This window comes from Haliaeetus leucocephalus, unplaced genomic scaffold, assembly GCF_000737465.1.
Source record: "Haliaeetus leucocephalus isolate CR32 unplaced genomic scaffold, Haliaeetus_leucocephalus-4.0 Scaffold450, whole genome shotgun sequence".
Classification (NCBI taxonomy): Eukaryota; Metazoa; Chordata; class Aves; order Accipitriformes; family Accipitridae; genus Haliaeetus; species Haliaeetus leucocephalus.
Window position 1 is genome coordinate 22,268,887 of NW_010972886.1, and position 13,595 is coordinate 22,282,481.

Consider the following 13,595-nt stretch of genomic DNA (forward strand, 5'->3'; position numbering starts at 1 on the left):
CTCTGGGATAGCACAGGGAAATGGATGGTCTTTGATCGGGGACAAACGATACTATTTTTAGAATCACCAAGCCCTACTTTTGAATACACTTTAGGTACTTAGAATCATAGAGTCATAGAATCATTTAGGTTGGAAAAGACCTTCAAGATCATCGAGTCTAACCATCAACGATGGATGCATCTGTCTTGCTACATGTTGTTTACTTTTGTAATCATATTTCAGTCCAGATTTTTAAAGATCTAGAGGTGCCTTAACTCCCATGAACATTTGGTACTTCAGAAAAACCTACCCAAATGCCCAAACAAACAAACAAAAACCTCTCTGGCTTAGAGGTTTTTTCCCTGCTCAGTCTCTGTCCAAGAACAGAGACAGTCTGACATGTGGACAAGGGGCAGGAGGTGCTGTAGCCCAAACACCTAGGTTGACAATGTCAACTATTTCAACATTCCCACACTTCCCTAAGAGACCTGTTGATACCCTAGCATGCATAGCAAAAGATTCTCCTCTCTATGGCTATGCCTACATAACGTGGTACCCCTTGGACAAGCAGTCTTTTGCTTTGATGATGGTCTGCAAAGGTAAGTGGTTATGACTGTGCCCTGGCAAAATCAGATGATTGGCAACTGTATACCAACACAGATGAGCAGACCAAACTTCCAGATACTGGCATGGTGGAAGCTTCCTCTTACTAGTAAGCTGGTAGCTTGCATTATTCTGCCCTGCAGGGAGTGCAAGTAAAATAAAAGTTTTAAAAAAAATAAAAATTTGCTTATATGTGGTTTACTTCGGTTGTGAATGTAGGAACATGCTACTTAGGAGAAACTTTTGCCCTGTCGGTCTGAGATGCCTGCCTGTCACTACTGCAGAACATAGCAGAACTAACAGGCCTGGGAAGTCATCAACATGATGATTTGAAATGGTTTGGCTTGATCTTTCCTCAAGTATTTATTGCTGTGCCATTGTAGGCAGGAGGAATGCTTTCTCTTTGAATGATACCAGGTGTAAAGCTGATCAAGCCAGTATGCCATATTCCTCATCACCTTCAGTATATTTCATGCCCTTTCAAGAGACATGTTTCTTCTGTTGCTCTAGCAGAATACTAACTGTGATTCAGTAAATATAGTTTTGATCTGTTGTGTATTGGTGTATAAAAGTTTTACGATTTTAGCGCAAACATGAGTGTGTTTCCTGACAGATTTTTGGATGAAGCAATCGCTAACTATCCTTACACACACTTTCATGCAACAGTTGCAGAGACAGACCTAGGTTTCTTACCCTGCAGTACAGCTCAGTGTGTGAGGAATGGGGGGGTAACAGGTGGTGCTTTTATGCAGCTGTTTTATTATCTTGCCAGAGCTGGCAGTAGGTATATCTGTGGCATAGGATCACACTCAGTACAGCTGTCTGGCCTCCCATGCTAGCTATCAAGACATGCATCGCATTACCATTTTCTCAATGGCAAGTCAAAAATAAAGTGAACATTTTCTTACCAGAATGAAAGAATCAAAGAACAGAGGAAGAGATTAGCTCTGGTATTCTTCCTACTTACAGTTTAACCTGTATAGTGTTATTGGGCCTTTTCCACCACGGCTGTCCCACAAGGTTCCCTGTTCCTAAAGTAGGAAAATGCAGAAGTCTGACTTCTGAATGGACCAGAGTTTGAGAGGCCCCTTTAGTAGGTGACTGCTTGTCTGAATGACAGATGTCTTTTTGCTCACACCTCTGACAGGTGAATTACAGCGCTGCATTGTGCTACCCTGAGAACAGTCCAATGCATCCTTCCACTTATTTTCTGGGTTACTGTTACTGACCAGTAGCCACTATCAACTCTATGTCATTGGCAGCTAAAGCAAATAGATAAGTTGTTAAAAATTCGGAAATCTTTAGATGAAGACAACTTGATTGAATTCCAGCAACATAAGGAGTGCCCCTTTGCTAGGACATAAGCATTGAGTTGCCAGTGTTGCAGCAACATGCTAGGGCACGATAACCAGAAGATGAGAGGAACTCCTTCCCTTGCACCATTCACACTAGGTCAAATTTAGCAGTGAAGTAATTAAAAAATAATTTTTAAAAAAAGAGTCAAATAGAGAAGGGCCAAATACTCTGCTGATGCAAGTGAGCATTGTTGCAATATCTTCAGCTAAGTGCTTCTAGATGTGATGCAGCAGATCTAACATTTCAAGATTTAACTTCAGTTTAATTTCCTGATTTTTTTTTTTCTTTTAAGTGGACAATATACCTTGAATACAATTCCTTGTCTTAAATTTGTGTAGTACTTCGTATCTTGTGGATGTACATGGGAATATCTTTGGATTTAATAAGCCAGGGAGTAAACTACATTGGCAGTTCCCAGGAACTCCCTTGTAAGTGAAGATGCTCCCATTTAACAACTTGCTTCCAAAGGGAAGAGAAGATACTAGCATGCATGAGGCTCTTGCTTCCCTCTCTCCCCTGCATGGTGCTGAGTAGAGCTTGTGTTTCTCTTTGTCTTGTAAGGGAGAGTTAGTATGAAACTCTCCAGGATGGAGAACATGGTTGTGCCTTTTTCCCCCATGCCCATGAGTGGCATTACAAAGAAACAGCAAACTCTAGGAGTGTGGGAATTGGCTTTTTTCCTCCTTCATCTTCCTTTAGGTTGACAGGTACTGAACATCAAAGGATAAAAAGATGTCTCTTTTTTTTTTTCTTCTTTTCCTTTTTCTTTCTTTTTTTTAAATCCCTCTGTGCTGACACCATAGAGACTCAGTCAATAGGATTGAAAAGGGACTTGCATGGGTATAAGCAAGGCAGTTCCATGGCTAGCCTGCCTTGCTCAGGTACAGAAAATGACTGGTACATCAGAAAGGGATTATGCTGCATTATTATGGTTGCCTGTTCAGCTTTCAAGGAACTTGTGCACAACAGGATATATGTACAAAGAAATGATCAGGTGATGGGAGTGTCCTAGCCCATGCAGGTGTTGGTGAGCTTCTCTTCAGGTAGCTTCACATCAGGCGTCTAGTTACAAGCAAATAACTTGCTTTTATCAAAGACATTCTGAAATGAGACTGTCTGTACCATATGTTAATACTTAAGTCTCACAATGTTCACTAGAAGCACTGTGGAAACTACTATGTTTTTTATTCTCATTTCCTAAGCTTTCATCTTCATTTCTGTAACGTCACTCTTGTGTATGCTGTTATATCCACACATCAGCAATGCTTGTGCCTCACATTCAACAATGCCATCATGGCTGTGATATTAGCAGGTGATTTTTGACTCCTGAACTGAAATGGATCAAGTTGCAATTGAAATAGAGACCAGAAGAAAAATATTTGAAAGATAAATTATAGGGGAATAATGGAACCCGGCAACTATGGTCCTTCTGAACCACAGTGAATATGGTCCACACTGTTGGTGGCTTTCTCTGAATGGGAAATGCATGTTTATTGGTAAGGTTCGTGCATGTTTCACTGATGCCTGTTGTTTGGTTGTCCCAAGCCCAGTAAGAACTGGGTGCACACATCCCTAAGCATAACAAGGTGGACATTATCAACTGGAGGTACAACGTTCTGCCCTGCTGTCTCCTGTCCAGGGAGGGGTCATACTGTTTCAGTGCTCTGCAGTTCAAGGTCTCCTACTCCTGGCACAGTATGCATGTTAAAACGTGTACAAATGCATGATCACATTAATGATATGAGTGTTAATGTTAATCAGTGTGTGCAGGTGGCTAACAAACCAGTGTTAGAAAACCAGTTCCATAACTATCTTTGCAATTTAGTGACCTAGGTCATCAGAATCACTTCCCCACTATGCTGGGAGCAGGTTTCTAGAAATGGTGAGATGTGACAAGGGAAATAGTCACTGGATATGTAAAAACAGAAGCAGTCTCTAGGTGTCATTAACCTTTGTTTAATCATTTTCAGACGAATTTATAGGATATTTTGAATGCAAATCTAAATTGAGGTTTTATTGGGAAATGGAAATTGCAATCACCTCACACACATGAGATATACATACAACTTAGAGCCTGCATGTGCACAGAACACAATGTGGTGCATACACTGTGATACCTAAAAGCAACCTTTGATAAACTTTTATTGCTTTTTTTCTGTTGTTGTGTTCTATATCTGTTCTCTCCAGGCTTCGTGGACCCGGCCCGAGAAACAAGAGGTATAAGATTACCAGACCTTTAGCAAATTTAGTGTTTTGGTTTTGTTTCTTTTAAGCATTACAGATTAACAAATCTCTAGTCCAGTAACCATGCCAACTAAACCAGCATTAATAATGTGAACAAATTAAATATCAATACATAAAAAAAACCAGCTTATAGAGTTAGAAGTTGCTTGGCATGTAGTAATGCATTTTTGGATGAGCAAACTAGCTGTGTTGGGAGTGAGTAATTCTGGTTGTCACTTAAAAAAAAAAAAGACAAATATAAAAGAAAATGTTAAATCTGACAAATAACTACTTTCACCATTTTCTTCTATGCTACCAGTGTGAATCATATCTAGAGCTTTAAGAATTAGCAATAGTGTGTATTCTGGGAAAGTATTTTTTTCCAAAGATAGCCTCTTCTGCTCCAGCCAACTCATCTGTTTGCTCATGGTACTCCTTAAGTTTGACCTTCTCTTAAAGGACAACTGCATCATGTTCCATTTCAAAATCAATGCAGATAAATCTTTCACAAGTTGTATTTCTCCAGAAAATGCTCCAAATTGCTAAATTAACTACTTCTCTTTGATTTGCAAGGGCCAGTGAGGGGGTGTGGGATAATGCAGTAACTCAGTTCGGTGCAAATGTGTTTTGTTGCTGTTTTATTTCACATTCAGTGCTGTATTTTAAAAACAGTAATAATAACCTACCTTTACATGCACCTGATTTGTAGCATTCTTGCTTCAAAATGAAGCAGAAAGTATGTTTCCAAGCAAATAATAGGGGTCAGGTAGAGAACAAAATTAGCCATCAGAACTGGGTGACTTATATTTGTATTTTTAGGATCAACTTTGTGGAGGCTCTGGGTATCCTGAATTCTTTTTTTATTTTTAAGCCATCTTAAACCATAAGGACTGGTGTGGCCTAAACAAAGTGAACCTCTAATTTAAGCACCATCCACCTTTATTTCATATGGGGCTGAGAAGATACTGCCCATTCTTACTTCAGAATAACCTGTTGGAATAGATGAATTGTGGCGAGTGAAGGCGTTGGATATTTAGACCAGTTTGCGTTGAAGAATTTGGAATTTGAGTAGTTGCATCTCTTCAGGCCTCATGTTAATTCCTATTACAGTTGTGTCTGTCTCACCCCCCCCCAGTGTTTTCACTGTTCTCTCTGTCTCAAGCTTTTTATTAATATGAGCACTAATACTATTAAGCTTGTTGTCTCTAAATTTCTTACTGCGTCTGTGTCTTAAAATATCCAAGTGGGGTCCTGTTGTTGAAGCTTATTTTTGCAGCTTGTGTAGACATATCTTTAAAATAGCTAGCATGGGGTCTTTTAGCAGTGTATTCCAGCAGCAGGGAGTTCAGTTCTAAGGAAGCTGAGTGAATACTTGGCGTTAAGTGTTTCACTCTTACTAATGCATTAGCTGGTTTAAAGTAAGGAAGTCTCTATGAGCTTCAGTCATAGCAGCATATATGGGTGTTAAATCTTGCTTTCCTTGCTTTGGAGGCACAATTGCAGTTGGCTGCTTCTTCCTCAGACGGTCAGCTCTACTTACTATGCACAGTCCATAATGTCTCAGTTCACCATTCTGGTCCTGCATATACTGGTGAATTGTTGAAAGTCATATTAGCAGCATATGCTAACAAAAAGGACCCCCACATTGTCCCCAACAGATGCTAAAAAACTCAGTTACAAGCAAAATTACCTCAGTTACACCACAAACTGGTAATGCCTTTCTGGTAACTGGGAATTAGTGCAACCTTACAAATAGTAAGAGCCGCAGATGAGTCCTGGTTAATGCAGTGCAAGCACAGAGCTAGGAGAGACCACTCGTCTTCCTTCACTGGAATTTGTAGCTGTGGTCAGGATTTCTGGATGTTGTTTTGTAATGATGTCCACTGTGTTCAAAGTGGGTGAGGAGAAGATATGACAGTGTGAAATTAAGTCATGGATACTTGTTTGTGAAAGAACTGAAAAATCCGGAAGATGGAGGGAAGAGGGGTAAATGCATTTCCTGCTTGTCTCTCCTCTTCCCCTTTCGCACTAAAGTATTGAAATCTAGGCCAGCTTCATACATAGCGACTATGTGCCACATGGTATTGTCAGAATTTGGAGAAAAACACCTGCTTGTATCTCAGGAAAAGTTGTAGTAATCGGTGTTATGGAGAACCATCGTCCCCTTTTCTGCAGAGTGGCAGTTGCTATGGCATGAGTTACTGCCTGTGTCCCTTAGGTTGTCTCCCCATTACTATGAAGCATTTTGTTATCCAAAATCCTCAAAATCGAAGAGGCTAGGTAAAGGGATTACAAGTGTCTCCATCTGGCTCGTAAGTTTCTACCTATCCTATGTCTCTAATAGCCAGGAATTGTTAGCATCTGATGGTCTGAAATAAGAATAAAGAAAACTAGTAGCATGCTTTCTTGGGTAGACATTTTTCTCTTCTTTGGAGTATTTTTCCTGATGTTTTTCTTTCCTTATGCCTTTTGCATTAAGAAACAGAGCTTTATCTTCAGAATCAGTTGCAGTATGTGTAAAGTTATAATTTTACCATGACTGCCTAGCACTCTTTTGTTTGTATTGGATCTTGACAAAGTGGGGAAAAGGAAGGTGATGCTGGATGTAAAATTACCTTTGCTGTAATGATCATGTGTTGGTATTTTGCCATGTTTATACTCTTGCCTGCTGGTGGGGTCATGGAGAGAAGTGTTTAGAATATTTACCCAGTTCATGAGCTAAAAGAAGCTAGGAGCCTCTGCAGATCTGGAGTCTTGGCATTTATGAATCCTACTGTAATAGTTTCAGAAGTGAGCTGGGTTTTGGAGTCAAATCACAAGTCAGACAAAAGGATAACAACATAGTCAGCCAGTGAAGAAAGGTAAAAGCAGAATTTGGCTGTGTAAGATACCAGAGTGGACTAATCTCATGTTAAGAGATCCTTCTCTGGTTCTAGGAAACGATGCACACAACACCATGTGTACATGAAATAAAGAACTGTTCCCAGCAACATAAGGGACCAAGCACAGGAGAGGGAGTGGAGTTTGTAGCCTGGGGCATTGGTCAGGGATTGCAGTAGACCTGCGTGCAGGGTAGAAGAGAGACAAAAAAATACATATAATTGGTTTTGTGTCATCAAAGGATACTAGTTTTGTGCATATGAAATTTGACTAGCTCAAATGAACTAATATTCAGAACTAACAGAGGTAAGCGCATTTACTTGTAGAAACTTCATCAGTCTTGGAGATTGAGACCACTAGCTCAGAACTGAAGGAGGCTTCAGGCCCAGAGGATCTGACCACTTCAGATACCAGAAATGTACTTTGTGCTACAGCTCAGTGCATTTGGCTGTTTAATATCCTCAGGGTTTTTACTCATAATCTCAGTATTTGTCCTGTATCTTCCAAGAAAATTAATGTTCTTGGAGCATTCATTGCATTAAGTGTGGCAGACTGCAGCAGCAGACACAGCCATGAGGGTACCTAATTTATTCATTTGTGCTTGTGCCACTTCGGAAACTAGATGAGAGAGTTGGTGCTTTAAAGCTTCCAAGCTGAAGCACAAACACCAAGAGCTTGCAGAAGCACCCAGGTGGAGGGAGGAGTCCGCGGCCTTATATGCTTCATGTAGTAAGAGAGCACTTGGGCTTTGGTCACAAAGGAGATGGGGGCCGGGGGGGGTGGCAAGAGTGATGTGGGATGGGATCACTGTGTGGCTGCAACTCCTTTGAACAGATGGTAGCCTGGATTTTACATTCCTTGTCTCTCTGTCATTGACATCCCCATACTTTCTTGCATGTGGGAGCAATTTCTAAACTGGCTTATAACCAATGCAGTTTGCTCTAGAATTTTCTTGAAGCATCACAAGACCTTGAAGCAGGGTTGTCTCTAGAAGGGTCACATAGTTTTCTTGCCCTGTTCACTGTACCTTGCTGTCTTCAGTGCCATGTTCAGGTGAAAGTTCTGAGCTTTCATTTTGCCTGATTCGGTTCTGAGGTCTGGATCTGTTCTTATTAAAGCCATTTCAAGGACATTGAAATAAAACAAGTATCAGTGAGAAAAGAGGAAGGCCTGAATTCTCTGAGTGGAAACACAGTAGCTGTTGGGGAGGTTTTCTACAAGAGCACACTGGCAAAAATTTTTGACCAGAGCTGGATCTCTACAGTTCTCATTCTGGAAAGAAGCTTGACATTATGCGGCTATCCTGAGACATGTAGTAGCATCTGATACTTTGGTCCTTCATTTCATTTTTTCCCTTCTCCTGAGTACTTTGAATCGCTGCAGTTGGCCCTGTGCGATAAGGAATCTTCTTGTTGCTTTTGGAAATCCCTCTGTGCCCATGATTTCACCCAGCCTCAGGTGATCATTTCTGAAGTACTGAGCACTGGAGGATTGGTGTGACGTAGACTTGCATCCCTTTAGTAGTCTGCACCACAGGCTCAGAGCTCAGCCTCTAACTCTATTTTCCTTTCCTGCCAGACCCTGGATGGGCGCATCGTAGTACGTAGCCATGCCCGGGTGTCGTCCCTGACTCTCAAAGAAATACAGTACACAGATGCCGGAGAGTATGTATGCACAGCCAGCAACACCATTGGGCAGGACTCCCAAGCCATGTACCTTGAAGTGCAGTGTAAGAAGTGGAGGATGGGGCGGGGAGGGTATTCATGTGTTTGGAGGGGGGACTGTTTTGATTTCCTTTCCCTGTGATGAGTCTGAGGCACCTATGGCTAGGGAAATGTGTGTTGTTCAGGTAGAGGGCATGGAAGGCAACTCAGTCTGAAATAATTTTGTTGGAGATGTGTTGCTGTGTGCATACATGCAAATGTTTGCTCTAGCTCTCTCCAGCTGGGGTACTGTTTGCACCTTGGGAAGATTATGGGCCATGAATCTGCCGCAGTCCCATTTGTTGGGTGCATCAGAGTTCTTCCCTAGGAGAACTTCCTAGTATGCACTTCCCTACATGCATAGCATGCTGTCTGCTCCTCCTCCCACACTGTGTTAGGAGCAGCCTTTGGGACTGAGTACGTTTCCTCCTTATGTCCTTCAGCAAAAGACACTGCCCATCCCCCCAGATGAGAACACAGTTCCTGTTTCCTATTTTAGATTCCCTTCCCCACATTAAACTGGACCCTAGCCGAGGGATTCTTAAAGTGAGGCTAACTGGGCTACTTCAGGAGATTTTCTGGCTCAGATTGCCTTCACAAATGTGTCTGTCTTTCAGATGCACCCAAGCTTCAGGGCCCTGTGGCTGTCTATACCTGGGAAGGGAATCAAGTGAACATCACCTGTGAGGTATTTGCATACCCCAGTGCTGTCATCTCCTGGTTCCGGGATGGACAGCTGCTTCCCAGCTCAAACTACAGCAACATCAAGATCTACAACACTCCATCAGCAAGCTACCTGGAGGTGAGGAAGAGCAAGGAGGGGAGAAGGCATATGCAGCCAGGAAGGCTTGGTGCTGTCAAATAATTTATGTGCCTGATGTTGAAGGAGTTAACTCTTTCGATAGGGCACTCTGTTGGTAGACAAGAAGTTGTGTGGTGTTTCTGGAGCATAAATGCTAAGAAAGTCAGGTAACAGAAGACACCACCCCCTTCTTGCCTTTGACTTTTTGCCCACTGCAGTTCTCCCCTCTGTGGACAGCTCTCAGGGTGTTAGCATGTGTACTTTATTGTGGCTTCTCTTCCCAGCAAAATGCAGAGTGCACTGGCAGAGTGAAAACGGTTTTCTGATCTGAGCATGAGCCTTCATTCCTTCCACAGGTGACACCAGACTCTGAAAATGACTTTGGGAACTATAACTGCACTGCTGTGAACCGCATTGGCCAGGAGTCCTCAGAGTTCATTCTTGTGCAAGCAGGTGAGCATCCCAGGCAGGGAGATAAGGAAATGCATTTGCAGCCCTTGAGCTGAGGTGACAGGGTGACCGTTCTTTTCTAGTTTGTGTTGATGGGGTAGCAGGAGAGCCAGCTTCTACTTTCAAAGAGACTGTTCATAAATTTTTGCATTGGGGTGGGTTGTAGATAACAAGATCCTCAGTATCTCTGTTTCCTTGTTTCTGAAGGGTCTCGTTCTTTTCTGCGCTTCCAGTACATTGTGACAGAGCTGTGATCTTTGATTTCTGACAGCCATTGCATATGTGTGTAGGCATGCACGTGTGCTTCTCAAAATCAGCAAAACATCCCTAATAGTACAGGTAGTGCAAGACACCTCAAGAGCACTGTGTACGAGCGAAAGAGGCCCAGTGTCTGACTGCATGACAGACTGGAAGGGCCTCTGCTGTCCTCTCAGGGCTGCCATAGAGACAGATTTAGGAATGGTCAAGATATGTATTGAAGTGCCCTATGGAAGAGGTTGTGGGAACAGAATAGCATCCAGGATGCTCTTGCTACTTTGCTCTGGTTGTTCTCTTTTGAAGAAGGTACTGTAAGTCTCTAGCCTCTTAGAGGAGAAGCAAGATGAAGGTCTCTGCACTGTCTAATTAGCATTCTTAAATGCCCTCTTAACAGTCTTCCCCTCCTGAGGGGAGCCTCAGGCCTACCCTTCTCCTCTCTTTGTTGAAGCCATGACAAGGATGCGTTTGATATTCCCAGTTTTCTGTTTCCTTTGTCATTGGAGCTTGTTTTCCGCTGTCTTCACTGGTTGTTTTCCCTTCCTCCCCCAGATACTCCGTCCTCTCCTTCCATTGACAGAGTGGAGCCCTATTCCAGTACTGCCCAGGTGGAGTTTGATGAGCCTGAAGCTACCGGTGGGGTGCCTATCCTCAAGTACAAAGCGGAGTGGAGGGCACTGGACGAGGGAGAATGGCATTCGAGGTTGTATGATGCAAAAGAAGGTACGATGATAAAACAGATGTTACCTCCCCTGCCTGCATCTCAGAAGACTTTCTTTCCTTTAGGGGAACGTCAGAGTGGAGGGTTCTATAGCTTTGCCATTTCAGCTCCTATATTAAGGCCCCATACAAGTTCTTAAATATTTGCTTTGCAGTGACACCTTGAATTCTCAGTTGGAAATGAGGGCCCTGCTGTGCTGATAGCTCTACGTGTGTGACAGGGCACCAGCCTTCTCCGCCTACAGAGCGTGTGTTGCAGCACTATGTTCAACTCTGTATCCCTTCCTTGTTCACACCATCCTGTCTGAATAAGGTGAAGAACTCTGTGCCTGGTATTGAATGAGGTTTCACGTGCTGACTGGGGAGTGACTGTGTGCTTCCTACAGAAGGCTTTTCAAGCCTTGTCTGTCAGCCCCTTTAGTTACCCTTCATTTTCCCTTGGAACATAAACCCTCCTATTCCAGAAGCAAGTCTAACTTCCATTACAGCCTGTCTCGTTACAGCAGTCTATAGGAATACACACTGCTTAAATGTATCCTTAAGTCCAGTAAACCAAAGGGATTTTGATTTGGGAGGACTATGAAGAGGACAGTTCTATTTCAGAGCTGAATCTTCCACCGCCAATCCTGGCTGGAACTGAAATTCTTCTTTTAGGTCCCCGTTGGAGTGATGTGATCATAGCTAGAGACAGGTTTATTCTTCTCATTTCTCCCTTTGTGTCTGTGCAGGCAAATAGAGCTTATTTCTTTCTTCATATCATGATGACCCCACAGCAGGTTCTTTCCATCTCTTACATTGTGTCTGACCTTCTTATAGATTGTTAAAGGAGATGGATGGGTTTCTCTCCTGCCAAGGGCTTTGCTTTCAGTTGGATCATGCAGCCCAGCACATGAGCATGAGTATGTCTACTACAGTCAGAACCCCACATGACAATGGTCTTGAAGAGCATTATTCAGGGAGCTCCTTGGCACAGGGCAAGGGCTGATGCCCTCTGATGTCTACCACAAACTCCACTACATCTCCTCTAGAGAGGCTGTGGCAATACCCCTGTCGTGGTTTAACCCCAGCCAGCAACTAAGCACCACGCAGCCGCTCACTCACTCCCCCCATCCAGTGGGATGGGGGAGAAAATCGGGAAAAGAAGTAAAACTCGTGGGTTGAGATAAGAATGGTTTAATAGAACAGAACCAGGACAACACCTCTCTAATCAGCTGGTTGATACAGGGGTGGTAGCTCTGACCTTTCTCTTTGCACTGTTTATGTGAGGTTGGGCCCAGAAGAGGGCTCTGTTACATGGGCTGAGCATGGCAAAAGTATACAATAGAAACATGGTATTTATTGTTGACTTAAAGCCTGAGCCTTTCTTTGCTTTTCCTCCCTTGTTTCTGCAACAGCAAATGTGGAGGGCATGATCACTATCACTGGCCTGAAACCTGAAACAACCTACTCTGTGAGACTGTCTGCAGTTAATGGCAAGGGCGTGGGTGAGATTAGCCTGCCATCGGACTTCAAGACACAGCCAGTTCGTAAGTAAAACTGAGACCTCCCTCTGCTTCTCTTTCCTTGCATCTTTCCAGGGAATCTCTGCCATGCATGGATGATGCCTTCTTATCTTGCAGACTTTGCTGCACCCTTTGTTTTTGTTGTGCTTTTTGACTGTAGTGAATTTCATTACTAATGAAAAATCTTCTTTGAAGGTAGGAGGGAGAGGAACTATTTTATTTGCACTAGTTTGTGCCCTAGGTTACTAGTAAAAACTTTGTATTGTCAAAGAGAAGGGGCTATGCAACTGGAAGTTTTAATATGAAAAAGCAGCAAGTCGAGAAGGGCATTTGTCATAGAGAATGTAATGTCATTGTCACAAGGCATGGTTTTTGCAAATCAGAAATTAAGAGGTTCAGCATAGGACTGGCCATAAACTGTGGAAGAAAGGGGAGGGAGGGGGATTTCTCTTTTCTGCAAATAACTGCTTTAAGATGCCCATGCAGCGTGTAAGATGATTTCCACAGCCTCTTGTCTGCTTTACTTGGGTAATCTTCCACTCTAATGGCAGGATGCTCTGCTGTGGCATAACACTTTCCCTCCTGTTTCAACCAGGAACAAAAGAGGGAAGAGTTAAAAAACAGAATTATTCAAGATAGGAAGGAGAGAAAGAGGGAAAAAAAGTATGGAGTGTGTAGGGGAGATGTGACAAAAGCAGGCTGGGGAGAAGTGGTCTCTTATCCTTGTACACAGCCTCACCCAAGTATTAGGATCTGTATTCAACCACCCACAACCCCTGGGATTCTTCTTTCCCATTCTCCTTGCATTTAGATCTACAGCCTATTCTTCCTTCCACCATCGCACCCATACTTGTGCACCTATTTCATAGCTCTTCTGAAACCACTATGCGGGACTTTCCTCTGAATTCAGAGCTGGCGATATTCCTAGCCCAAGTATGTGCATGCTTTGAGGCCCTGTGAGCTGTGCATGGTCTTGATTTTGTCTGCCAACTTCTGCCTCACCAGAATTGCTGAGCAGTATGGGACAGTACACATGCCTTGTTGCTTGGAAATCCCAGGCCCTGTGCAGTAAGCCAGCCCTCACAATTGATGTCCACTCTTGTGATAACTCCTGTAACCTGC

At 43.0% G+C, this 13,595-nt stretch overlaps 1 protein-coding gene across 1 annotated transcript in view; it reads left to right on the forward strand.

The window, feature by feature from the left end:
• Window positions 1-13,595, forward strand: part of NCAM1 (neural cell adhesion molecule 1) — a 64,529-nt gene that overhangs the window by 10,603 nt on the left and 40,331 nt on the right. Inside the window, exons 9-13 of the mRNA XM_010575105.1 lie at window positions 8,620-8,770; window positions 9,362-9,546; window positions 9,903-9,999; window positions 10,804-10,974; window positions 12,366-12,497. Of these exons, the coding sequence (XP_010573407.1) occupies window positions 8,620-8,770; window positions 9,362-9,546; window positions 9,903-9,999; window positions 10,804-10,974; window positions 12,366-12,497 (736 nt within the window). The remainder of the gene's footprint in view (window positions 1-8,619; window positions 8,771-9,361; window positions 9,547-9,902; window positions 10,000-10,803; window positions 10,975-12,365; window positions 12,498-13,595) is intronic.